Below are 25,721 nucleotides of genomic sequence, written 5' to 3'. Positions count from 1 at the left end.
ATTATTAGGTACCTATGGGAATTTTAAACCCTGATTCTGACCCACGACTTTGAATCCCGGAACGAAGCTGACGTCAAATCCTGTCGCGCAAACAATTATGTTAAACCCCTCTGTCTTTGTGAGGCTGCGGATGCCGTTCTCAACAACCTCCTGGATAGGTTCGTCTTGGAGGGTGACGTTGCCTTACTGTAGTGCTTCGAGATAGTTCTCACCGGGAGACAGTCGCCGGCAGCCGAGTTGAAATGTCGGGATAAGCCTGGCACACAGATCAGGGTCATGATTGAGTACGGCCTCCATCTTTGCCTTGAATTCCCGAAAGGCGTATCTTTGCTCTGGGCTGTCCTTGACAGACACCCTGAAGAACTTGTTCATTGAATGCTCGATACTATGCCGGAGCTGGAAAAACATTTCCTCGTCATCCTTGAATGCCTGGATCTCTTGTTTAGTGTATGTAAAGTTCTTTCCCTCCGGTGTGAACTCTGAGGCGAATGTGCTACTGATCCATAGTGGACTTCGGGCATAGTTGACAATCTTGGCTGCTGTAGGTTGCATCTGCGGAAGGACTTGCAGGTCGTTCACCACGCCGTGGAGGTTGCGGGCACTTTTCAGGAATATTGCGTCACTGATGGAAGATACGCTAACAAGATACCCGATGGGGTTACGGACGAGGAGGCCGGTCCTATCATGTGCGGAGGATTCTCAGCATATGCGGCTTGCAAGCGAACGGCAGTCAAGAGCCCGGACAGTGGCTTGTCATCCTCGGAGCTGGTGGAGGTGTAGGACATTTTGCATTGCAATATGCAAAGGCTATGGGGATGAGAGTCATTGCTGTTGACATCGGAAAGGAAAAAGAAGAAATGTGTCGCAGATTAGGAGCTGGCACGTTCATTGATTCTTCTAAGGATGTCGTGGCTGAGGTGATGAGGATCACTACCTACGGTGCCCACGGGGTTCTCGTTGCTACTCCATCGAAGGAAGCATATGACATAGCGCTGCATACCCTGAGAATCCGGGGAACAATGGTGGTCAGTGTTATCCTTCATTTTCTCTTTACATTCACTGACAAATTCTACAGGCGCTTGGTATTCCAAAAACTCCCGGTGTCATGGCCGGATCGCCGGCTGCTCTTATCATCGGAAAGAAGCTAAACATCGTTGGAAGCCTGGTTGGCACCAAAAGGGAAGCCGACGAAGCACTGGATTTTGCAGCAAGGGGGTTGATTCGTCCTGTTCTAACCAAAGGGACGTTGCATGACATTGATAGATTCTGTGACATGCTCGAGGAGGGTAGCCTCCCTGGAAGGGCTGTAATTGATGTTTCTATATAACGACAAGAGATAAGATGACTTAGGTAATATCTCATCTTTTACGAGGATATATCTTAACGAGTGGCTCGAAGTGGATATGTGTCGATTAATTGCAACGGTACCCGCGGCTTCCGACTAAGTTCAAAGTTTATAACATCTCAAGGAGGCACATTAAGCTATCATACTAAAAGTACCAGGCACTGAACCCACAGATTAAACAGATCTGCCATGTGTTAAACCCTAACATTTATATCTATGTATCATAGTAACATATACTAACCTACTGTAATCTAGCACATGCTCGATGACACCCACTGAAACGACTTGAAATACCTTCCTTCTGGACATTCCGCCGTGGAAGTACAGAGACCCAGTCTTATATCATCGCCCGTCACGCTTCAACTTCCCCTCCACTCATCGGAAGTTTCCTTGTCCGTTGCAGCGAGACAGGGGAGGGTTGCTACCAGGCTTAGAACAAGCAGAGATAGCACCTTCAATCCAGGTGATGCCGTTGTAGCTTCCCTCGCCACGGCTGTCGGCATACCAAGTACCAATCTCAGTGGCAGAACCAATACAGCCCTGGAACTGACGACCAGAACGACGAGTAGTAAGAGGCTTGGTGATCATGACACCACACTGGCCGTCCTTGATAGTAGCCTTGGTGATGACTGAGGTCTGCGTGGTCCAGGTTCGACTGTAGTCGATGCCAAGAGACCCAGCCAGCTTGTCCTTGACGAAGGTGAGATCGACGCCAGCACTTCCGCCAACGGTATTGGAAACGCTGTAGCCGGAAGACACGCTGATGTCCATGTCGCCAACGGCACAGACAACAGGCGACATCTGCACGTCCCAGTCGACAAAGGTCTCAGTCTTGTCGGTGGTGATGTAGAAGGTGCCATCACAGTCGTCACGCTTTCCGACCTGACCTTTTGAGACCTTGGGGTACTTGGGCTTGGTCAGATCAGTGCTGTTGTACGAGATCCAAGACGGGTCCAGCTCGGGAGCACCGATCTTGATGCCTTCGGCCTTGAGCTTGGCAAGATAGGTTTTCTCGTTGACGACGTAGGCTATGTGGTTATCAGCACATATGCTCGAAATGATTTACGGAATGGCAACTTGCAAACACCCTTTACAGGAACAATAACATCGCTAGGCTGAATTTTGTGGTTAGGAGTCCACTTGATGGCTCCTGGGAAGGGGGAATCTTCGACCGGAACCGCTCTAGTGGCAGAAATGAGCAAGGCGTATACGAGGCCGAGATGATGCATCTTCGAAAGAGTATCAGGCTTGATTGTGATATGAGAGATGAGCAGAATATGATTGAATGAGTTGGTGTGTTGATTTACTCTTGGCTAAGTCGGAGACAGCCAAGTATTTATATTTGAGCGGGATACTCAGACTGAATGATCAAAGATTGGAATTTGTTTCAACGCCAGTATTGAAATCTGATTTTCATGTCGCGTAATAACACCAAGTCCAACGGTCCCCTAGTGCTGTTCAGAAAATAGACTACGCATGCTACCTACGTCACTGATGCATTTGACATTTCTTAAGCATGATGCCAATCCCTATTTTAATAAACTTTAATCTGGGGTAAGTAAATAACGCACTTTCCTCTTCTGGCGCGGGTTCTGTAGTTCATAAGTGGAGAATCGTCTCATGTCTTTCAGGGCTGAGGATGATTAACTTATATTGCAGTTAGTTCATTGGTGGGGCTAACAAACTAACAGTTTCAGCCGCTCGTATAGATACATACTATGGATTCTTCTACACTGGGTTCTTGAATCATGGCATGAAGCTATGAAATCCGTGTTACCTGATAGGCGCGACTATTATACCAATCTCAACTGCCGATACACGGCTTCACCGATGATAGATTTACGAATATCCTGTTTGGGATCAAAGACTTGTAGTATCGACTCTTGTATCGTTAGCTATCACACAGACTCTTCTCGGACCGGCAAGAAGTTCATCATATGAAGAATAGAGGCCAATTGTATAAAGACCCAAGTTCGACTACCATAGAAATTCTACAATCGAATCCCACTTCCTCAACCTATCATATCTTATTGTCCCCTCTTCGTCATGCAGATTTCTCTCTTCACAGTGGCCGTCCTGGCCGTCAGCGGGTTCGTCATGTCTAAGCAGCCCCGCAATGTCTTCTCCCAAGGAAACTAAAGCCTTCGATAGTGCTCACGCTGCTACGCACAAGGCTGCTGCCTGTGTGTCTAACAGAATGTCGTCCCCGGTCGGTGGAACCCCTTTCAGCCCAAGCTACAACTGGCAAACCACCTATGAAGTCCTTGCCGATGCTACCCAGTGTGCTTGCGATATGTATAAGCAGCGAAACACTGGTGGTGAGTGGTGGGACACATGTACTGATTGTACTTTTGTAAGCTTAAGCTCCTCTAAGCCTGATTGTTTTATGGCTAATTATCACTAGGATGGAACGATTTGCACCTCAGCCGAGGGCCACATCGGTGGCGATGAGGTAAGATCAACAAAATTAGTATCATTTGCAGAATACTTATCAGTTTACAGTTTACTTATTACTGTGAAGACAAGTGTGGCGCTCAGGGTGCTGAGGCTGAGTAAAGGATTGAGAGATTTCTGGTACTATAGATACTTTGACATGGCAGTTTGAAAACAGACTTTATTCGAGATATCTATATATTCAAACAGTTATTAGTATATGATACATGTTTTAGAACTGCACTACCGATAGTTTAATTACCTTGGTAACGCTTTTTAAGATTTATATAAGCTTTTCAAGAGGAAGAATAGGTCTGGTGAGCTGGCCTGAAGAAAGGACCTTGGTAATTATACTAAGCCTTGAGGGATATATTATTACTAAATGCTTCAGGAACCGCACTAGACGGTATGGTCATTTATAGATATCAATTTGATGTTATTTTATGCTCCTGCTACTTGGATACTTTAAGAAGTCTAATGTGTTATTTACAGTCAAGACTTGTAGCTGAGAGCTCATCTCACCACAAAACATTTGGTGAAACAAAGAGAAACACAGCGCCCAGAGAAAGTAAAACTATGACCGTCAAGACCCAGTATAGGCCCATTATTACCACTTCTTTGAAGAAGTTGAAAGTGGTTAAGAATTGGCTAGCTAGTAGGATCGCTCTTTGCATAAAGAGTAAGAATATAATCAGATAGGAAGACAGGCACAGAAATTAATCTTATCAAGTATGTAGGTCACAGTATCGGCTTGATCTGCACCAGTCGAATGACTAATCTTATGATTGGGATTTTCAACAGTTCCAGAAAATGTGTTCAGGCCACTGTTGAAGTTGTTGAAGATAAATGTAACGAGACCAATTTGCCTGGCATAAACGACGCCACCGTCAACGCCATTCTCTTGAAAACCGGCAGTTGCTTCGAAGGACGGTGGGGTATCTCCTGGGTTGATGACACCCGGTGGAGAAGTTACCCCATTGCCGTCGTTCAACTTGTCCTGAGAAAGCATGAGTATCAAATCGGTTGAGTTGACGATTGTTATCGCAATGGATCGTGTGTCGCCCACGATGAAATGAGGATCAATGTAGAGAAATAGTTAGAAGTGTGACAGCGATGGATCTAAAGTCTTAAAGTCGGTTGATTTGAGAAGAATGGCAGAGAGAGAACAGCGGAGCCTGCTTACATACTTAATCAGAGAGGATTGGTACGTTGGTGTGATGCCAGTGGTATCATAAATTGCCTCTGCCTTTCAGCCCGCTACTTGCGAGAAGGACAATTCTAGACTACGACAGTGAGTCTCAAATAGGAAATGAGATCCGATAGCTTATTTTCGTAGTTATAGTACGGCATCGTAATGTATCACAATATCAATGTGGCGTTGTATGGGCGGCCAACACGTACAAACAGATGTTGTGAGGTTGTGAGACAAGTGAGGCACTAGTACATATTACAGGTGAGACAGGGTAAGAGAACCGTGCGAGATATGCACAGCCAGTGTCGTTTTTTATTTGGCAGCGCTTTGCCTGACTAATCGTCACACATGAGATGCTGCCAGACGGAGATGGTTTTTCATCTCGGATAATATGAATATTCTTGCAGTTCCAGGTGATTGGATGCAGATCAATGGAATCCACGGAGGACGAAATTGGCCTTCATTTTCGACGACGTGTCCTTGTCTAGATATTTAGGCAGGCTAGGAGACTTTGTCTATTAATATAAATTTAAGATAGCTATGACGTTATTAAACAGTCCGCACAGTGTCATTGGAGAAAAAGGTACAAATGGCTACATAATGGATAATCTGTTAGATCTATAGCTAAATCTATTTAGCAGTCAGGATAGTGGCGACTGATGCTAAAAACTCATCACTGAACGCCCAGTCGTCATAGCCCTTACTACTCTTCGGCGTGTAGAAAGTTGAGCGGTCATATTTGGCAAGCGGAATCTTCGCCTTTATGCGGAAAGGCAGATCAGGGTTGCTTGTCCAGTGGCGACCAAAGACAATAGCCAGCTTGTAGTCTTTGTAAGTCTCATCGACAGCCTTTTGCGCAGACTCGCCATTGAATCCTCCGCTAATCATAACGGGCGCTTCCTTGCCCCAGGCATGAACGGCGAAAGACACATCATTGTCCCCGCCGCAGTCAGCATCGTCGTTTCCCCGGATACGGGCCTCAATCAGGTCAAGGAATCCAATATTTAGGGAGCGGAGCTGCTGGACGATGTAAGTGAAAGTCGGGATAGGGTCGTCCATGCCCATGCCTATGAAGTCGCTCCATGGGCTCAAGCGCATGGCCACCTTGCTGGATCCAATCTCCTGCGCAGTTGCTTTGACAACCTCGAGAGGGAACCTGGCGCGGTTTTCAATGCTGCCACCCCAACGGTCTGTCCTCTTATTGGTGACATCTTGAAGAAACTGGTCAGGCAAGTATCCACCACCGCCTTGAATCTCAACTCCATCAAACCCGGCCTCAATAGCGTTTCTCGCAGCAATACGGTAGTCCTCGATAACTTCTTGGATCTCCGCTTCAGACATCTCTCGAGGGAGTGGATGATCCGGAGAGCTTGCTATAGGACTGGGGCCGAGGATATCAAGGCCCAGCTCGCTCCTGAGAGTAGGGTTACTAGCGCGGCCTAGGACCCATAGCTGGCACCAGATGTAAGACCCTTTAGCATGGACAGCGTCGGTGATTTCGCGCCAAGCAGCAATCTGGGCCGGAGACCAGATCCCTGGCACATTCCTGATTCCGAGAGTACGCTCGGAAATCTGGGTGCCTTCGCTGATCAGGAGGGTTCCAGGAACAGAGGCTCGTTGAGTGTAGTACTCTAAGGGACGGTTAGAATAACCAAGAACATATGAAAACTTGGCCGAACATACCTTTCATCATGTCCGTGGGAACATAATTATCTTCGGCACGGAACCGGGTAAGAGGCGCCATAACCATGCGATGCTTCAAGTAGCAGCCAGCGACCTCAAGAGGCTGGAAGAGTTTCGACATCTTGCTTATGAAAGTTTCAACTAAGGTGGAATCAGATGCTATAAGTAAATAAGTTTGGATTATGAATAAGACATTTTCAAAGAGCCAAATAATAGAACCTACTATATATATATAAAGAGTATTAGGAATGTTATAGTGTATGATGCGTTATGTATAAGTGTTGTTAATTATTAATTAGGAAAAAAATTTTATAGCTTATTAATAGACCGGAGTTATTTGTGGGGCTGCCTGCGTTATCGCCGGCGATATAGATAACCCCGAGTTTTGTGCTTGATGGTGATTACTAACGGATCCAGATGGGATTTGAGTGAAAGAGTAATAGCGCCAAACTCAGTGACAGATACGACAAAGGTTATTTTATCGCTATGCAAACCGTATATGCTCCTTCATAACTCGATACTTCCCACCAGCCGTCAAGGGCTCCCTTACATACTCAAGCCAGAGATCATCGGCAGTGTGTTTCTTGACGACAACACTTAACACTCTCCGTTCTTTGGTAATTCCATACGGCCAGATAAGCCGTTCTCTAGGCCAGCCTCTAGCCAAACCTTCAGCGAGTTCTTTCTGTTCCCTCACAGCAGTAATCCTGGCCAACTTGGTTGGAACGTCAGAGCAGTGACTTCCAAGGTCCCATAGCACAGGCCACTGTTCTTTCTGGTCTGTCAGAAAGCTCTCAGCCCATTCGCAAGACTCTTCTCTTGAGATAATCTCATACTTGTTTGGGTAATCTTGGATAAGTTTAGTGCCACGTGATATCTCGAGTCCCTCCTCCTCGATCTCGATAACCCTTGTAGCCATGGCAATGGTATGCCTAACCATTGTAAGACTCTCCACCCGATTGGTCTTTTCTCGCTCGTAAAGCAGTCCGAGTGCTCTTCTCCGAATGAGAGGTTGTCGACATTTGGCAGCTATCCAGTAAACCGGCCCAACAACCTCACTTTCAAAGGTGAATGATGGCCCTTGCATGTTATCATTGTCGTAATTTACCACAAAAGTTGCACAATCAGTGGCAATGGACAAATCGCATAGACCGTTCCTATCGCACACATAGTCTGACCCTGAAATCATCGAGTCGAGGAACACTATCATGAGACAGTGCCTCTGTGTAAGAAGCTTTGCAGTTCTTGTGTCTAACCCATCAAGATCACTAAACGCAAGGTACGCTTCAAAGGCATGACGCCAGTTCGCCAGCTCACGGGTGAGATGTTTGTACCTTGACTGCAGAGTATGTTCCTCAGTATCCGAAACTTCTTCATTGGCGCCCTTTGAGCGGCACGACTTGACCTTATAGATAAGAGTGAATCCGATATCGACGAGGTAATATAAGACGCATCGCGCGTCAGCCAAGGAAGCGAATTTGAGCGGCGCCGTCGTCATTTGTAAGAGGTGCCGTGGGACTTCAACTCTATCATTACCGACATATGCAACTCGTAAGTATATGGGGGCCAAGTATTGTCGAATGATGTCAGTCTCTGGTGTTTTGCGGTCCTTGATGTTTGCAAGAAGCCTTCTTCCTTGAAGTATGTGCATCTTGGCTGCGTTTTGATGCTCATGACCTAGCATGAACTCAATACAGACAAAGAGCAAGCATACGAGTAGAGGCTTAACTCTCGACTCCGTCGCCAAGGGCCATGACCGAACGGCGAGGATGGCTTTATTGTATTCCAAGATGGCGGGTCTGTAGTTGGGACAGATGTCTCTTGTATCCTTTGTCTTTTCAGCATACATTAAGCTGATTGCTGAGATGGCATGCCGTATCGCGGCATCGGTAGGTGCAAGTCGTAGTACTAGATCACCCCAGAAGTCGCTGTCTATCGTGTCGCCAACTTGGTGAGAGACATGACCTCGATAGTAGTCAAAAGCATGCAAGCTCAGCTCTACCCCAAGATCGTGATTGAGAGCACGTGTGATAAGTGGACGCTCTCGAATGATGAGTGTCTGCTTGGTCACACTGTCTGTGTCTCCATAGCCATCGCATTTGCGACCAGTGCCGATGCATCGTTGACAGCCCGGCCTCGCCTCGTCACATTTGATCTTGCGGATTCTGCACGGATCGATCCAGTCAGCATGCGATGTGAGGGGAGTGGATCTCGTTAATTTCACCTGCATGTCATGCAACCAGTGCGAGCCTTGGGAAGTCCCTTGCGATGTCGCGGCTGAGAAGCCCTAAGTAAAACTCGTAGTCGCTCTCTCGACATTCAATTGGTGGTGAAAGGATTTTACTACCCCCTCCCAGTGCGTTAGCCAACCGGCGTCAACGAGGCGAATTGCACGTAAAAGGTATATTTCTGATGATCGCAGCAAGAAAATCACAAGCAATTGATGTATTGAAGTGTACAAGACTTACAGTACTAGAGGATAGTGGCACTTTGTTGGGCTTCGGAAAACGATAAGCGGTGCTGACTCTGGGGACATGCAGTCAGACGTCAATTATTTAGTATCCCCATCTGAAACGACCCCTGCGGAGTAATTTCGACTGTGTTTATTAGCTTTTACTAGAAGGCAAAGGCTCGCGGTTAAGATCAGGTTAATTATCGGGTAAGCACTTAGCGCGTTTGGCTTCTCCTGTTGCTGATGTAGGCCGTGTCTGCGAGTCATGAAGTCTGCTGTAGGAGTCCTTACCGAGTCAAAAAGGAGATAAAAATAGGTCAAATGACTCTTTGGAACAGGAGCGATGGGTAGATGGCTCGCTTGGATTTCCAGAAGTAGTTAGACCAATCTATTTTTAATTTGAGCAGGTCTAGGGTTACCTGCAAGCCATGCTTAATTATTTAGTATGTGTAGTATGTAGGTATAGGAATTGCATATGTGGAAAGAACTGGTCAATTTTCCAGAAAAGCAAAACGTTCAGAAACCTTAAATAAAAGAGGCGGGAGACGCGCCTTTATTGCGCTTCCTCAAGCTTTGCTACTCATTTTGAGCTGTAGGTAAATCCATTGGGAAAGTAAAAACATTCTACCATAAGCTCTTTCAAGATAACAATTCTTCTACAGGCAATAATTTAAACAGATTGCACATATAGACTTGATCAATAAGTCATATTTTCCATGTCATGAAGGAGAGCCTTGACCTGAACCATTTCCCCATCGTCATACTTTGGGATACCCTGTACTGACCCAAGCGGTGCTGCCCAGGCGGCCAAGGTATTGCCAATTTGTCTCTCGGTGAGCTTCCAGCGCTCAAGCATTGCACAAGCAAGATGATAATATTCATTAGCATATTGCATAAACCCGACGCGCTTCCACATTCCTTCAAGCAAGTAGCCGTCAGAATTGACCACTTTATGATTGCCTTGTAGCCACAACCATATCCAGCGGCTTAGGCCTGTAGCTACCGGGGTTATTTGTGATGCATCGATGAGAGTTGTCTGGTACTGGAACACAAGACAACAAAGAGCTGCACTCTCGTCAGAAACGAAAGAGAAAGGACGTTGAACATACCAGAGACAAGTGTGAACATGTTGAAAGAACTGAGAGAGTGAAACATGTTGAGGTCTACTTCATAAGGTGAGCATAGCAGTCTGACAGCAGACGATACTGTCAGTCGTGATTGGTCCGGAGTTCCTTTGGTAATCAGGTAGAGATGATGGAAACATTCCGTTGCCGTCTCTGCTTGGAAACAGATCTCGGGACAGACCAGTCCGGTGTTGAGTTCAAGTGATATAACCCTCGGTGGCAGTCTATAATAGAGAACGAATGCGGAGTCGAGAAGATAGATATAAGTTGCCGTCCTAGGTAGTCAGCAGAATCCTATTAAAAGCTCGATTTAGATGTACCGAATCATGCTTTCAAGGAGTATGAACCTCGCCCATTTCTGTTGAGTGGGGAATGTAGTATCCAACTTCACTAGGCTCAAGTTGTAGAGACCAAAGGATCTAGCGATCTGCCCGGAACCATTAGCAAAAGTCGCAGATACTAATAAGCTGAGGCGTACCGAGACAATGCAACTGTATCGATCTTTTCGAACACGTTGTCTCCCCTCTTTCGACCCCTCCCAGTTCTGCGCAATACATATAAAGTACGCAGCATGTAGCGCCTTCAGCTTACCCCACACTAACGCCTCATCCCCAACTAGGTCCGAAGACGCAATGATAGAGTCATCATACAGAATATTGTCGGCAAAGACTACTTCCTCAACTGGCGTAAGCCACGCCATTGCACGCAGGCAGTCATTGGAGTCTGGAGATAAACATGCCCCAAGAACAACCATTGATGCAATCAGCCCTGGAAGTTCCGCTTTGGGGTTAAAGGTTGGTTTGTGGATGATGGGACTGTTGGGATACCAGCCGGACCAGAATAGCCGTAAGAATCTGTGTAGATTGCAGGGCGAAAAGAAGTCGAGGCAAGCTTTTTCGACGATGGTAGACCACTCGATACCTACATTGGAGTATAGTCGAGGTCGAGTCAAAGTTCTCTTTATAATGCCCATAATCTCGCGTGTTTTGACGACCAAAGATTCGCAGGAAGAGTCGTCGTTGATTTTGTTCAGCTGGCGTCTCTGAGCTAAGGTACCGCAGTCGAAACCATCGGCGATACCAGGTGACTCGGTGAATCGTTTCAGAAATGGTAAAGCCAACTTTTCTCGTGTGGTGACATGATCGAAGCAAGGTCCAAGATGTAGGCCACTCACGTTGATACTATTCCAGACATCAAAGTTGAGGACTGGAGATGGAAGGGACTCACATTGAAGCCACTCTAGTGAGTAGTCAATGGAGTCAGACAAGACGACAGGCATCGCGTTAGCTGCTTTAGCAACACCACAGGACATCTCTTGTTGGGATAAGCCATTTGTCTCTGGTTTTGACGATCCTTCTGAAATCACTGATGTCCTGGAACTGGTTACCCGCTCATAAGAGCAGTCGTAGTTCCGCACACTGCATGTACTGCACGGAACACTGCGATCACAACCGCGCTTCAGGCGGATGCAGCGATTGCAGGCCCTTTGTCTCTTGAATCTGGGTCCAATAGCAGGCAGAGTTGGTATCTCTGACCCGTTTTCAAGGCGAACCCTGCAGATTCCCCAGTGGCGCTTGAGAGCATCTCTGAGGAGCATCATTAGTAGACGTGGCTGGGATAGTGGAGCGAGAAAGACATACCTGCGAGTGAATGTCCGTTGACAAAATGAACAAACAGAGGGCGAGTCTGAGGTTCCTTCCAGGTTGGCATGGGGGGTCAGTAACTGAAGAGTTGAGGAAAGCTCTACAGGGACATGGGCTGCTGTACATACCTGGACGCCGGGGCAATAGAGCTGACATGCGCTGCTGAGACTGAGCTGCGGCGGAGGCCATGGTGTGATTGACACTTCAACTCAGGCCATGCCTGAGTGTATGAGGTCAACTAACCGTGAAACTGACAAGATCCGACCGAAGATACCTCCGGGCGAAAGGCAGTGGAACTACCGATATGACAATCCCACATACAGATCATGGCTCGTTTGGTGATTAGTTAGAACCTTGTTTGGAGAAAAATGCGGGGAAGTGACAATAGCTTCATCGCCATTGGTCTTTTGCGCTTTTGTGGCGGTGGACTTTTCCCGCTCTCCCCACATGCTAAACCGAGTCACTTGCACCAAATTCAGTTTAGTCACGGTTGTCGAGAGTGCGGAGGTGGAAGACATCGCGGCTCCAAAGTTAGTGGGGCTGCGACGTATCATGACCGACTCATAGAGTTATAAACGGCCTTGCGTCGTGCTATTACGACATCAAATTGAAGAGGAGTCAATGCTTTACCATTTATTCAACTACAAAAACTCTTAACCGCAAGAGTAATTGTCATCATGTCCCCGCCAGAAGAACATCATGGCCTCAAGTCCAAATGGCCCCAGGCGTTCGACCTGGCCGGGTCCAATTCCCCCTGTCGAATCGAAGGAGAAATCGGTGATCTCGTTGTCCTCGGTGAAATCCCAGCTGCTATTGACGGAACATTCTACCGAGTCATGTGCGATCCTTTCGTCCCTCCTCACCCTGACAATGTTCCCCTCGACGGCGACGGTCACGTCTCTGCGTTTAGAATCCGCGATGGTCGAGTTGATATGAAGATCAAATACGTCGAAACGGAACGCTATAAGCTTGAGAGAAAAGCCGGCAAGGCTTTATTCGGGCTGTATAGAAATCCGTTTACGCATCATCCTTGTGTGAGAGCCGCCGTTGACTCCACTGCCAACACAAACATGGTCTACTGGGCCAATCGTCTCTTGGCGCTTAAGGAATCTGCACTTCCTTATGAGATGCACCCTGATACCCTTGAGACTCTCTGCTACGATCCATTTGGGGGGCAGGTCAAGGCAAAAGCATTTACAGCGCACCCGAAAATTGATCCATTCTCTGATGAACTCGTGGTCTATGGCTACGAGGCCAAGGGTCTAGCGACTAGAGATATAGTCATTTACTCGCTGGACAAGAACGGAGTTAAACATGATGAGCAATGGATTGAGTCTCCCTGGTGCGCTCCCATCCACGACTGCGTCGTCACACCAAATTTCATCGTCCTCATCCTTTGGCCCTTTGAGGCCAATGTGGAGAGGATGAAAGCGGGCAAACAGCATTGGGCCTGGGACTATAGCCTCCCAGCTACTTTCATTGTGGTTCCACGTCGAAAGACTTCCAATATTCCAGCTTCATGGAAGCAAGGAGAACACCGCGTCTACGGTTGGAAGAACTGTATGAACATCCACGCAGGTAGCGCTTGGGAGGAAGACAATGGAAAACTGTATCTGGAGACATCTCGAGTTCACGACAATGCTTTCCCGTTTTTTCCACCCGTGGACGGGAGGATGCCAGCTCCAGACGCCAAAGCTGACTTTGTTCGCTGGGAGATCGATGTCAATGCCCCAAGTGGGACCCAGATGGTAGACCCAGAGGTCATTCTGGACGTGCCATCCGAGTTTCCGCGAATAGACGAGCGTTTCATGACCAAGAGAAACGAATACCTCTTCTTGAACGTCTTTATCCCCGAGACGTCCCAAGGCGGAACAAATATCTTCCACGGACTCAATGGCTTAGCTATGCATAGCCACAGCACTGGTGAAACTAAGTGGTTCTTTGCGGGCAAGGACTCTCTTGTCCAAGAGCCAATCTTTATTCCTCGTACGCCTGATGCGCCAGAGGGCGATGGATGGATCATCGCAATGCTTGAGCGGCGTGTTGCTAATAGGAGTGAACTTGTTATTCTTGACACGAAAGAGTTTGAGAAGCCCGTTGCTTTCATACAGCTTCCTATGCATCTCAAAGCTCAGGTACATGGGAATTGGATCGACAGTAGGACAAGGGCGTCTAAAGGGGCAGTTGTGAGGCAGATTGGAGAGGTTAAAATCAGTGGAAGAGGAGCTCTGGAGCCATTGGCATGAGGGTGCAGGCGGGACGTAGGCTTTAGTCATTACCGTTAGTCTTAAGTTGGGAAATTATATCGCGTAGGAAGCTTTGCATTTTAACGAGTGACTAGTTATCAAGAAATCCCAATATCTCAGGCTATTGTTATCCGGTCATTGGAGTAATTGCAGATAAGAACTTCCATCCCGTTGCTGTAGAGTCCCCATCAAAATCAAGACCGAATAAACTTAAGTCCAGCACTGTCCAGATCCAGGGCCGGGCTGGCACTGCATGCGACCGCCGCCGCAAGACCAGCAGCCATAGTTACCAGCGCACTGGCACTTTCCGGGCTGGCAGTCCGCGTGGGGAGAGTAGCAGGGGAAGCAGCTGCAACGAGCCTCAAGACCACGGAGGGCGAGAAGGGGCTGCGAGATACTTTGTCAGCACAGCTTTGAGATGATTGTAGAGAGTTGAGTTTGCATACCTTGTCGATACCAGTGTAGGTGTAACCACCGTCCTCAATGGTGACGGTGTCGGTGGCAGGAGTGGCAGTGACGCCGAGAGAGAGGAGGAGGGAGACGAAGAGAGTGGCCTTCATGATTGCTGCAGAATCTTATGAGGTTGAATAGTTGAGTGGATGAGTGAGGATGATGAGGTGAAAAGTCTGCGAAAGCCTTCGACTTCTTATAGTCTTGAGGAGCTATGACGAGGCAAACCATTGACGCTCGCTCATGAGTGATACCCAAGAGAGTGCTCATCTCACGATTCACCAAGACAGTCTGTGCTGCACTTCGCCTCATGCAACTGAATCCTCTCAAAAGTTCTCAACCATAAGAAATTAGTCCATCATCATCATCATCATCATCATCTCGGGTTGACGCTCTACTCATTGGCTATCGCTTCACCGTGAGGTATTTCTCACTTAGGAAATGAGCGGCTACACATACTAGGATACAAGCTACACTAACTGACCAAACCGTACTAGTATCACTTCTATTCGCTACTCAGTGCAGTAATAGTTAGTGAACAAGTCACAGAGGCGAATAAGTCGTTGTTACGACACTTGCATAAGGGAGGATCGTTGGGTTTACAAGGATCCTCCTCGTATAACATAGACGCTCAGAATTGCACGTGTGTGGCACGTCGCCCGATAGTCCGAGCGGGAAATAAGAGTGCATGTGCCGCAAGCTCGGATTCCACTTGCGAGTTCGGGACCGAGATGTTGAGCTCCATAATTGATCAACACGGACGAGAATAACCGTGCACCGTCTTCTCTTTTTGGAATATTTGTGATTCAGTTGTGTTTGTTTTACGTAGGTGAAAGTACTTGTGAGAGTGGGAGCTGCAAGGCAGGGTTAAGTCCGACGTGAGAGTACGAGAGCTAATGCAGCGGGTGAGATTCCTACGATTGATGGTCCACTTTCCCCAGGACTAGCTAGCCTCGAATTCGTTTCTCCATTTGCTGATGGTGAATTATTTTCTATTCTCAATGTACCTAGGCAGTCTGACTTGTTACTCAAGAGTGGCAGAGCAATGCACGATCCTGCGCGTGAGGCTCACAAACTCAAACTGTACAACAGTTGTCTTATTCGACGCTTTTTACTCAGCCTCTGTTTCAGAACCAATTCCATCGTGACCATAAGCACTTGAGTGACTTTGTTTTCATCTCACCAGTCTCGTAAATCATGCCCAATTAGAGCAACTCAGATAGTTCCTTCAGCTCTCAAGTCCGTAGGTGTGACTTAACTAGCTCATGCAATAAAGTCCGCAGGCCCCTTTTCTCCACGACTGCCGTTTGGCCCGGTTGTCTTACTCGGAACTTACATGCGGCGCGGGCCGCAGATTATTCCGTATAGCGTATGGTCGCCCTCACTCAACGGGCCTCTCCTCCGTAAAACTGCTTCCATTTACAGCCTAGGCTGGCAGGCGGAGGCAAGAAAAGAAAACTCAAGACCTTGATGCTAGGTGACAGCAAGAGTAACTTAGCGTAAGTTTAGTTATTTGGCATAAACTTAAAAAACACCTTTTGCTGCATTCATTTTAACACGTTATAGCACCGCCTGATATGTCTTGCTCCCCAAGGTTAGGTTCCTGGGGCAAAGGCCTTCAGTCATGTGCCGCAAAGAGGCATTAAATCTAGACCTCACGTAAGACGGCATTTCAGGAAGGTGGCCTCACTCGGCTGATTTACTCTAATGCCGCGGCATGATCGACGAATAGTATGCCGAATGTGGCGTTTCATGTGAAAAGATGACTGCATGACCCCTTCTGCCCTATGGACGTGTTGCCTTTCGGATCTCGGCATATGTACACCCCCTAGAGTCGGACCTATCGGTGTTCATGAGGTCCCGAATCCGCGTACAGCACTATTTTGTAGGGGGCACTTTTGGGGGCTCGTCCGAGGTGTCCGCAGAAGCTGGCTTTTCTGTTTACCGCTAGCCAGCTGGGACGGTGTGAGATTTATGCCTATGAAGTGAGCGGATAAAGTAATGTTTACAACATTAGCCTTTCTTAGCCAAGTCCTTGACGGGAGCCTCTAGTTTCACCTCCGTCAGGCTTCCAAGCAACTTCCTCCACAAAACCGCACTGTCCTCATCTGCCGTCCCCTCGGTTAACGTCACCCGGTTCCCAATAACGATCAGCGCAGATCTTGCCCGAGTCAGAGCAACATTCATCCTTCGCATGTCCTTCAAGAAGCCGATCTCACGGTGCTCGTTACACCGCACCGTCACAAACACGATGATGTCCGCCTCACGACCCTGAAACCCGTCGATGCTCGATACCTCGATTTTGTGGGGTATACTGGAGAGCATCCGCTTGAGGACTTCGGCTTGGCGAGTATAGGGCGTCAAGACCACGATTGAGTGCGTCGTGGCCTCCGTCTCTGGACGGTTGGTTAAGAGCTTGCAGATGTGGAGGCAGAGCTCTGCTTGTCCTCTGTTCTCTTTTGACTTCTGGCCTGGCATTTCCTTTGCGTCGCAGTTGATGAAGATGGCCCGCTCGTAGTCTTGCATCCCCATCCCGGAGGCACCCTTCTGATTTGTGACCTTTGCTGGGGGGAATGCGAAGTCAGACTTGATCGGCGGTCTAGCTAAGCTGCTGATGCCAGACTTTAGCTTTCCCTCGTAGAACTGTCTCGAGCTGAACTCGCAGAGCTTTGGATGCATACGATACTGCGTGTCCAACATCAACGTTGTCAAGCTACCATCAGCCTTGGAGCCTTTGGCTTCGGTGTAGAGTCTCTCAAAGAGCGAGACGTCAAAGTCTAGTGCCAATGCAGTCTGATTGACAGTCGGTCGTAGTTGTACATGGTCTCCAACAAGGATCGCCTGCGAACAGCCCTTCACAAGTGGAACGATTGAGCTCGGCTCTGTTTGCTGAGACGCTTCGTCGACAATCACGATGTCGAAGAACTCTGAGCGAATCAATCCGATGCCTGCTCCGATGCAGGTTGTGAAGATAGTGTCGCTTCGTTTGACCATTTCCACGGCCTTCTTCATAGCCTTGTAGTCGTTGTGAATCTCTTGCCCTGCCATGGCGTCGCATGTATACTTGCGTAAATCATCTGCGACCTTGCGCACCTACACAAAGTTAGCTGACTTCACGAGTTAGGATCGGTGATGGATAACATGCCTCTGTCGATACTCGTACTAGATCGGGTTGACTCTTCCGGGCCAATGGCTGCTTCTGAAGACTTTGGATATACCGTCTCATCACATTATCCACTGCGTTATGTGTCGGCGCCGTCACGAGAACACGCGCTTTAGGGTTAGCTGTCTGCAAAGCACAGATCATCTCGACAATAGTCTCTGTCTTGCCAGTCCCAGGCGGTCCCCAAAGACAGAGAAGGGAGCTGTTCAACGCCAGCTTGATAGCCTGATTCTGGCTGTCGTTCAGTCTCTCATTCCTGCTGAAGGAATGGTCTGGTTGTGGAATGTCGGGGGATGGAAGACCGAAAATGATGCTGGCGACACCGCAGCAATCTTCCTGGTAGATACATAAGTCCTTGAGAGCGTCAATCATGGACTTGGACGTGACGAATAGGCCACAGTCTTCCAAGATCCATGAACACTCTTTGAAATAAGGTGGAAGCGGATGGAAACACTCGAAGCGCGCACGACCCGTCTCAGACATCGTCACGAGTGCGTCGATGGAGTAGTTGTTGCCTACCAACATATTTGAAGGCAGTGAAGCCGTCATCAGCCTTACGTGAGATCCCTTCTTCGGTGTTCCTGTTGTGTCGATTCTGAAGTCGATCTCAACCAGATTCCCTTTCTTATCCTTGGGAGATAGCCTCAGTTCATAGAGACCCTGCAGTCTCTTCGCCACACTTTCGGCTTCTTCAATGTGATCCATGGCAATGGCGATCATGTTTCGCATTAAATAGTCGGTTACCTTTTGGTCGCATACCATGAAGCGAGACGCATTAGGCTGCAGACAAACCAGAAAGAGGTCCAGCGCCAGATCTGTTGATCGAATCGTCAATGCTGCAAGTTCCAGAAGCATCGCGAGGTCAAGCAGCGATAAACTACCCGGGGTGATAGCGGAAAGGATGCTCTTGAATGGCTCCAAGATGAGCTGGCCCATGGTGTTGGCGGACAAGATGAATGCCCGTAGAATCGTCAAGAGTGATGCCTCCAATAGTATAACCAGGTCTTGGCTCTTGTCCGAACGGGATGACGACAGGAATGGTGTCAAGGTTATAGCTAGAGTGGGCTCAACAGCTAGAACTTGCAGCATCGCGTTCAGCAGATCTTTGTGGTCGACAGTAGCCTTCTCCATGTTGATCAGAATATGCTCAAAGCAATGCATGAGAAACTGTTTGTCGCTAGCTTTCCGGGCCAGTTGAAATACTTGCTGGTACTGCTCTACTGATACCAGTCGTGCGAGAGTAGACATGTCGTTGCCTCTCACGATCTCAATGAGCCATGACGGATCGGAATGCGATAAGACATCACTGAGACTGGGCACAGAGTAATCTCTCGGTTCCTCAGAGAATAGAGGCATTGTTTCCGTGGTATCGATCTGTTCCAGCCAAAGATCCAGGTTTCGCATTGAGGCTACGTCTCGATTGCTAATGACGTAGATTTCCTGTGACCAGTCAGCGATAATCGCCCGATTGAATGAGAATACTTGACTTACTGCAGCTGTGATAGGAGACCTATTCACTCTCCCAATATGCGTCTGAAGTCCCCTACTGAACTTGTCAAGCGCAATGCTCGCGATGATTTCAGCCTGTTCTCCCTGATCAACCACTTCTTGTCTTTTTCTGCGTCTGTCGCCTTTGTTCTGCACATCGCGGTAGTCTTGATCATTGTTCCCAGGTCTAGTAATGAAGACCCATGAGTTTCCACGCTGCTTTTCGAAGAGTTGAAAGACGTTGCCGTCACAGTAGAGCTGGTACTGCATCTTGGTCGGTAGCGAGAGGCGAGCCTGTCTTTGGGGTCCTTGGGAATGTGGGAAAGCGAAAAGGCGCCCAGTGTCGTTGATAACGCAATCTTGTGAACGCTCAATCTTCTTGGGGATGTAGATTGCAAGCGATAATCGCTCGTCGGGTTGGAATACGATCAACGTGCGCTGGAACAGCTCCAAGTTCGTGGAGACTGCGTCATGGAAGGTTGCAAGGCGATCAATCGAGGAGTCGTATGTTCTCTTCCACTTAATTCCGGGGTAATCGAGGTGGAATCGTTGAAGCTCTGGTGGGTAAAGTATGGCAGATGAGCATAGCGCATTCTGAACTAATCCCGTCACGGTAGCAGACCCTGATACATGAGCGAGGACCCACGCTTTTTGATCTGCTGTGAGGATGTTGAAGTCAAAAAGATGAAGCAGGCTCTCAAATGATGCATTGTTTTTGAGACACCATGAATATGCAATTTTGATGCTTTCAAACTCACCAATCGCAACATCTTCACGACTGAACAAGAGCTGAATAGTGTCTAGATCATAGCCTGTCATATCGCCATCCTGCGTCAGGCCCAGTCGTCGAACCCATTCTTTCGCGTCATCGTGAAGAACATCGAGTATGAATGGCGGAGCATCAGGTAGTGGCTTCGGGGCAGTGCGCAATTTGTCGGGGATCTTGATCCGATTGCCATCGACACACTGCGAGAAGAGTCGATTGAGCTCTTGACACTGGGCGCTCATGGGGCCAGAGACTCGAGCCCAATCGAGATATAGGTTCTTTACTTGACCCAGAGAGGCATTCTGGTACTTGGCGAAGTAAACGAGGCGGTCGTCGTCTGTAATGGGGCGGAACTGGATTGGTTCTCGACCGCCAGGGTATAGAGCTGGAGCTGAGACTGTTGAGGGGATCAGGTCGGGGTCCCAGGATACAAAGACTAACTGATCAGCTCATACACTTGGGATACTTGGATGCACTCACATGTATCACCGTCTAGATCACCACCAGACATAAGATCAGCAGCTGGTCTTCTTCCCCGCGTCGAAAAGACGATACAGTCCACCAGATGCGACAGCTCAGGCCGCTCAACTACCTTGAACTTCTGCCAATCGCCCGGATGAAGACACGGGTTTCTGATAACAATGATCTCACTGTTCTTCAAAGCATGTGGCAAACCATTCTCCTCCAGAGTTACTTTGACCGCACACTCGCCTTCCTTCAAAACATCCCATGCATCGCATACACCAAAGAGGAGTCGGGACTTTTGCACAAAGATGCGACACTTTTGGCCGCCCTGCTTGTTCAACATCTTCTTCAATTCGTCGTTGACATGGCCGTTGATCTGGGACTTGACGCTCTCGAGTCCTTCTAGGAGAACGCGTTCAGCGAGATCGGGGCGATTAACGTAGCTCAAGAAGCGGAATGCATCACGAAAGTCGGACTTGGCGTTGTTGAAGAGGTTGAAGTGATTGCGCTGCTTCAAGAGAAGGGTATCTTGGGAGATGCCCAACGCATGGAGGAGAATGATGCTCTCGTCGTTGAGGAACCCGTACGAAAAAGGCTAGGATGATAAGTGACAGGGAATAATGGCGATTGGCAGACCTACCTTGGAATGTTCGACTACTGCAAAAGAGTGATCATCGCCGCCGCTAAACTTCTTCATTGACTTGCGAAACTTGAGCAGTGCCTTTTGCTTCTTCATTCGGGGATCAACAGTGACAACTCCCTTGTAGCCACGATAGCGAAGTTGAAACACCGAAGGCCTGTATCGAATGTCTCGAAAGATAATTCTTGTTCGTCGCGCCAACTCTTGTGCGAGACTGGGCGCAATCAATCCACAGCCATCGGTGAAGACGTACTCATCTGTCTCAACATCTGGAATATCCTCGCATCGATCGGGATCAATGATCATGGCCGTCTTAGAAGATGAAAAGAGTAGACCAATCCGTTTGGCCTTCTTACCCACCGTCTTCATCTTTGTAAAATCTCCCATGCTCTCAATCCGTCTCGAAACGTCCTCTTTTGTCGCAGCCATGAGGAAACATGACCGCGACTTGAGTTGCGTATTACTATGCCCATAGAAATTATAGTGCACGCCGTTTAGAATGATACCAGCACGAAGGCATTTGATGCTGTAGTCGGAAACCTCTTGGCGCGTGCGGGGCTGAAGATCTGGCGCTGGTAGCTTTTCTTTGGCTGCGGCGCCGAAAACGAGTGGTTTGAAGGCTTCGAGGGAAAAGAGCATTAATCGGTCGGTTGGGTGCTCGGCTATGGCTCGGTTTGGCGTGTTGGGCTGAACTTTGAGGATCATGGAATGCTTGCATTCTTTGAGGTCGGTTTGGAGGGCGATTGCCTTGATGAGATTGGCTTTCTTCAGAGTAGATGGTGATGGAAGATTCGGGACTTGGAAATCCCAGACAATGTCTTCGAGGCTTAAACTTGGAAGAAGTGTGTGATGAAAGCCTTTATCGGCCTTCTGGGAAGCCATCTTAACTGAGTGCCTTGGAAGAGTCTTGAGAGTGTGGGTGAGAGTGAGATAAGAAGAGGGAAATGGACGCGCTTGAGAGGTTAGAGGGAAATTCAGATAAGCTCATCCAACGGAATTGAGCTTAGCACCGTGAATGAATCACAGTGAATATCATTGGGCGCTGGTGTTACACGGCATGCTGACCCCCTCACTTCAACAATCAGAGAGCATACGCCATGGCATTCATTTCTACCAAGCTCACCATGTCTTCGAATGCTTTTATCCCCAATATTTACATCATCGGCCCTCAATCCACTGGCAAGACAACACTCGTCAACAAGCTACAGACTGACCTAGAACACCAGCTCGTCGACCCATCAATCAACAAGCCACAAATCGTCTCTGAAGTCGCAAGGACTGTCCTCGCAAAGCATAAATACTCAGCTCACGATATCCAGACCTCTACCATCAGGTGCTTCGAACTTCAGCAACTCATCCTCGAAGCGCAAGCATCTTCCGAGAAGAAAGCGTTAGAGACTTCCAGCTGGTTCATCTCCGACCGTTCCGGATTTGATCCGCTAGTCTATGCAAAGCGATATGCCGCCCCAGGTGCCGTGCAAGCGTTGCAGCAACTCCCAGCTTGGAAGGATGTCAAGACCAGAATGGAGAGGTCTTTGATTGTGGTTTGTGAAGCGGGCACGCCGTGGTTGATGGACGATGGCGTGCGACTGATGCCTGGAAGCGATGGAGAGTGGATGCACATTTTTCACGACTTTTGCGAAATGTTGGATGGGGTTGGCTTGGAGTACTTTGTAGTGCCTCGCGCGGTATTGGATATCTCAGAGCGGGCAGGTTTCGTATGGGCGAGGTGGACTGAGAGACGGCAATCTTTGACGGACAATCAGTTCAATAGTCGATATCACAAGGAGTAAACCAGCCTAGTTGGCTCATACTAAATGAATAACGCGAACTATGTTTCATAATTACGGATGTTAGTCAAGTAATTTCCAATTCTTTCAGACTGTAACTATGGTTCGAGATGGCCGTCTTTTGAACCGATGCTAACTTTGACGGCGTGTACGGCGAGACCTGACTCGGAGATGTAAACGACCTGTTTCCATTGCGCCCGTTAACACGGGGTCTAATAGGTGTATATAATATTATTACCACGTCCGCAACTATGAGCCAGTTAACAACTCAAAAGAGTAAATAGCTAATAGTCGCGTCAGATGGATCGACTCCAAGGGGTCCGCGTCACCGGATATGCCCCAACGATGGCTGATCACTCTCAAGAGATATCTCAGTAGAGCGACCAGTTGAAAACTATACCATAATAGGCGATAGAATGATGATGTTCCACAAAGAACTGGCCCAACAGGGTAATCCGCCGATCCAGGTCCTATTTAGTACGGCGGGCCGCTTTAGCTGGTGCAGATCGTTGACGAGTACGTTCTCCCTCATTGGTTTACTGTCTGTTTGTCTGAGACACGGCACACTAGCGACATTGATATGTCGAATATTCGCGCAAGGAATCCAGTACCGACTTGTCTAATAGGGCAGGTCGGTGAGGTCATTATGTTGAAACATTTGTCTCATTTATGCAGGTCAAGTCAGCACAGATGTCCGAGACCAGTAATGGTAGGCAGACTAACTCCGAACCTGTATCATGATGGACTATCAGCGGCGCATGGTGAAACACCAAGCTTTCGATTGGCGACCTATCATCACTAGACAATCGATAGTCACTTCATGCGATGTGATGAATGATGTCAGGGTTTCCGTAGATGTTGTATCCGTGCGTGTGAACATCGCTGGAGAAACTCATAGCTGGCTATTTCGTTCCCTTATATTTGATCATCGCGGGTTAGCGTCAGCAGAACCCCTGACAGCTGAAATCTTCAGCTTTCTTAGCTGGGCGATCACTGACAATCAGCACCATAATGGGCTGCTCAAGTCCATTTTACATCAAAATCCGCATTTGCAGGCTTGGAACTGCCGGTATGAAAAATGCTGACTACGATTATCCTCAGAGATGTCAGATTTCTGTAAAGCAGGGTAAAAGCTGGGCCTATCTGACTACCACGGGTATAAAAGACCGAGGTCAAGCTGGACAAGTTTAACATATCTTCTCACTTACACCAATCCACTACTTCAACATTTCTTCATAATTTCTATCCTGGACCATACTATTGTACAATGAGCTTCACATTCAACGGCGTCAAGAGAGATGGCAACGGTGCCTACTACTACAACGATGGTGACGTTGAAAGCCATCGAATCCCCCTTTCTGACCAATGTTATGGTGACGTGCGAATGAGTCGCGAGCAGCTTGAGGAGTGGTTCGGCATCAGCAACGACACGCTGCCTGATCTCCCAGCCTACTACATCCTGCCCCGTCTCGACAGCACCTGGGGAGGCACTGCCGGCGGTGGCTGGTGGAACGTCACTGGAGACATTGTCGTATACAAACCAATCGAATGGGTTCCCTCCGTTGCAAGGATCAGAGACTTTCCCAAGAACAGCATCGTCACCAACATCGAAAAGGAACGAGTGGAGACTACGACAACCAAGCTGTATGCAAAGGCAGAGTTCGCCTTGGAGGTTTCAGCTGGAGGTAACTACATGGGGATAAAGGCGGAAGCTAAAGCCAAAACAGAGACTGGCGTCGAGTTTGAGAAGGAGGTCAGGAACAAGGATACCTACACTCAGAAGGGCGTGGTAGGCGATGTTGCGCTCGTCGAGGTTGCAGTGGGATTGATGCTTCGCGTTGAAGAGATCTACACTCACAACATCAAAGTCTGGGTCGATGGCCGCGAAAAAAGCGACTCGCTGGGATGGCACGGCGGTCCCGGGTGGAATGACATCCACATTCCATCGCGAGCACTCAGCAGAGTAGGCGGCCTCCAGTTCTCCAAAATCACCATGACTGGAGGCGGACATTCTGCAGGGCTCTATGTCCAGACACTTCCAGTTTTTGACGAAAACAAGGAGTTGAAGGATTTGCACATCGCTCTAAGCAACGTTGGATGGACGGACTGGTATGCTTATGTTGCCGGGAAAAAAGGCCCAAGTTCAGGACGGCAGCTTTTGGCGTACCCTAACTATCGCCCTTCGACAACTCTGATGCCACTGAACAAGACCCCACCCAAGGCGGAGTGAGTAAAAACAGGCCTAACAGCCAGTCCTGGATATGCATTTAGTTGTTTGTCTGAGGAGCTTGAATGGGGTTTAGCTGGTTATAGTGAAGGCCTTTGGGATTAGCTTGTATTTTGGAAAAGTGACGGCTGCATTGCGATTGTCAAAGACTAGCCGAGGATAGTTCACTAATTACAATCGAGTTAAATCATCAAGGCGATATCAAAGGGTGACCAAGTGCATCAAGTAGCGCACTTATGGCAAAGTAGACCTCGTTAGAGTCTGGCCCGATATCCACCAGACCAGCTTCATCTTGAGCATCATTGACCTTGACCAACAGCTCATATTTCGTAAGTGGCTTGCGTCTGAACATGTAGGATATGTTTTGTCAGTTACGTCTCGTTGCATGTGATGGTGGTATCTGACAAGACATGACAGTGTCTTATTCCATGCCACTTCCATAAGTTGCTTTGTGGTGGCTGAAACTGTTTGTCATATGATACAGCAGCCGCGAAGCACAACACTGAGCCCAGCGAAACATCCTAAATCCGATGTAAAGATTACTTGTGTCATAATTACGTCGAGTACAGTAACTTTCAAGCCGCTCCATAAGTATATACAGCACTGTTCGCTCT

General features: G+C 48.2%; 11 protein-coding genes across 11 annotated transcripts; 5 read left to right on the top strand and 6 right to left on the bottom strand.

Annotated features, from left to right (window-relative positions):
- Positions 1 to 183: 183 nt before the first annotated feature.
- Positions 184 to 785, bottom strand: FSUBG_12965 (monooxygenase; the record flags this gene model as incomplete). The annotated part of the gene is made up of 2 exons (XM_036677806.1): positions 184 to 601; positions 667 to 785. 2 exons carry the CDS (start codon positions 783 to 785, stop codon positions 184 to 186), a joined length of 537 nt encoding a protein of 178 aa, XP_036531584.1.
- Positions 786 to 857: 72 nt separating this feature from the next.
- FSUBG_12964 (ADH5-alcohol dehydrogenase V) lies at positions 858 to 1,327 on the top strand (the record flags this gene model as incomplete). The annotated part of the gene is made up of 2 exons (XM_036677805.1): positions 858 to 1,025; positions 1,076 to 1,327. The coding sequence occupies 2 exons, from the start codon at positions 858 to 860 to the stop codon at positions 1,325 to 1,327; spliced, it is 420 nt and encodes a 139-aa protein (XP_036531583.1).
- Positions 1,328 to 1,720: 393 nt separating this feature from the next.
- FSUBG_12963 (uncharacterized protein) lies at positions 1,721 to 2,574 on the bottom strand (the record flags this gene model as incomplete). Its single annotated transcript, XM_036677804.1, has 2 exons — positions 1,721 to 2,373; positions 2,412 to 2,574. The coding sequence occupies 2 exons, from the start codon at positions 2,572 to 2,574 to the stop codon at positions 1,721 to 1,723; spliced, it is 816 nt and encodes a 271-aa protein (XP_036531582.1).
- Positions 2,575 to 3,461: 887 nt separating this feature from the next.
- Positions 3,462 to 3,901, top strand: FSUBG_12962 (uncharacterized protein; the record flags this gene model as incomplete). Its single annotated transcript, XM_036677803.1, has 3 exons — positions 3,462 to 3,698; positions 3,750 to 3,797; positions 3,848 to 3,901. 3 exons carry the CDS (start codon positions 3,462 to 3,464, stop codon positions 3,899 to 3,901), a joined length of 339 nt encoding a protein of 112 aa, XP_036531581.1.
- A 1,699-nt stretch (positions 3,902 to 5,600) lies between these two features.
- On the bottom strand, positions 5,601 to 8,883 carry FSUBG_12961 (transcriptional regulatory moc3; the record flags this gene model as incomplete). Its single annotated transcript, XM_036677802.1, has 3 exons — positions 5,601 to 6,601; positions 6,654 to 6,778; positions 7,208 to 8,883. The coding sequence occupies 3 exons, from the start codon at positions 8,881 to 8,883 to the stop codon at positions 5,601 to 5,603; spliced, it is 2,802 nt and encodes a 933-aa protein (XP_036531580.1).
- A 919-nt stretch (positions 8,884 to 9,802) lies between these two features.
- Positions 9,803 to 12,061, bottom strand: FSUBG_12960 (uncharacterized protein; the record flags this gene model as incomplete). Its single annotated transcript, XM_036677801.1, has 5 exons — positions 9,803 to 10,023; positions 10,215 to 10,504; positions 10,550 to 10,656; positions 10,708 to 11,585; positions 12,001 to 12,061. 5 exons carry the CDS (start codon positions 12,059 to 12,061, stop codon positions 9,803 to 9,805), a joined length of 1,557 nt encoding a protein of 518 aa, XP_036531579.1.
- Positions 12,062 to 12,549: 488 nt separating this feature from the next.
- Positions 12,550 to 14,118, top strand: FSUBG_12959 (lignostilbene alpha beta-dioxygenase I; the record flags this gene model as incomplete). The annotated part of the gene is made up of 1 exon (XM_036677799.1): positions 12,550 to 14,118. One exon carries the CDS (start codon positions 12,550 to 12,552, stop codon positions 14,116 to 14,118), a length of 1,569 nt encoding a protein of 522 aa, XP_036531578.1.
- Positions 14,119 to 14,328: 210 nt separating this feature from the next.
- Positions 14,329 to 14,678, bottom strand: FSUBG_12958 (uncharacterized protein; the record flags this gene model as incomplete). Its single annotated transcript, XM_036677798.1, has 2 exons — positions 14,329 to 14,505; positions 14,565 to 14,678. 2 exons carry the CDS (start codon positions 14,676 to 14,678, stop codon positions 14,329 to 14,331), a joined length of 291 nt encoding a protein of 96 aa, XP_036531577.1.
- Positions 14,679 to 16,581: 1,903 nt separating this feature from the next.
- Positions 16,582 to 21,972, bottom strand: FSUBG_12957 (NAM7-nonsense-mediated mRNA decay; the record flags this gene model as incomplete). Its single annotated transcript, XM_036677797.1, has 5 exons — positions 16,582 to 17,661; positions 17,732 to 19,171; positions 19,223 to 20,421; positions 20,466 to 21,045; positions 21,091 to 21,972. The coding sequence occupies 5 exons, from the start codon at positions 21,970 to 21,972 to the stop codon at positions 16,582 to 16,584; spliced, it is 5,181 nt and encodes a 1,726-aa protein (XP_036531576.1).
- A 215-nt stretch (positions 21,973 to 22,187) lies between these two features.
- Positions 22,188 to 22,883, top strand: FSUBG_12956 (P-loop containing protein; the record flags this gene model as incomplete). The annotated part of the gene is made up of 1 exon (XM_036677796.1): positions 22,188 to 22,883. The coding sequence occupies one exon, from the start codon at positions 22,188 to 22,190 to the stop codon at positions 22,881 to 22,883; it is 696 nt and encodes a 231-aa protein (XP_036531575.1).
- Positions 22,884 to 24,147: 1,264 nt separating this feature from the next.
- Positions 24,148 to 25,110, top strand: FSUBG_12955 (uncharacterized protein; the record flags this gene model as incomplete). Its single annotated transcript, XM_036677795.1, has 1 exon — positions 24,148 to 25,110. The coding sequence occupies one exon, from the start codon at positions 24,148 to 24,150 to the stop codon at positions 25,108 to 25,110; it is 963 nt and encodes a 320-aa protein (XP_036531574.1).
- Positions 25,111 to 25,721: the final 611 nt, after the last annotated feature.

The sequence above is a fragment of the Fusarium subglutinans genome (genome assembly GCF_013396075.1).
Source record: "Fusarium subglutinans strain NRRL 66333 chromosome Unknown NRRL66333_c0000300, whole genome shotgun sequence".
In the NCBI taxonomy this organism is placed as follows: Eukaryota; Fungi; Ascomycota; class Sordariomycetes; order Hypocreales; family Nectriaceae; genus Fusarium; species Fusarium subglutinans.
This window is presented reverse-complemented; position numbering and strand designations above follow the sequence as displayed.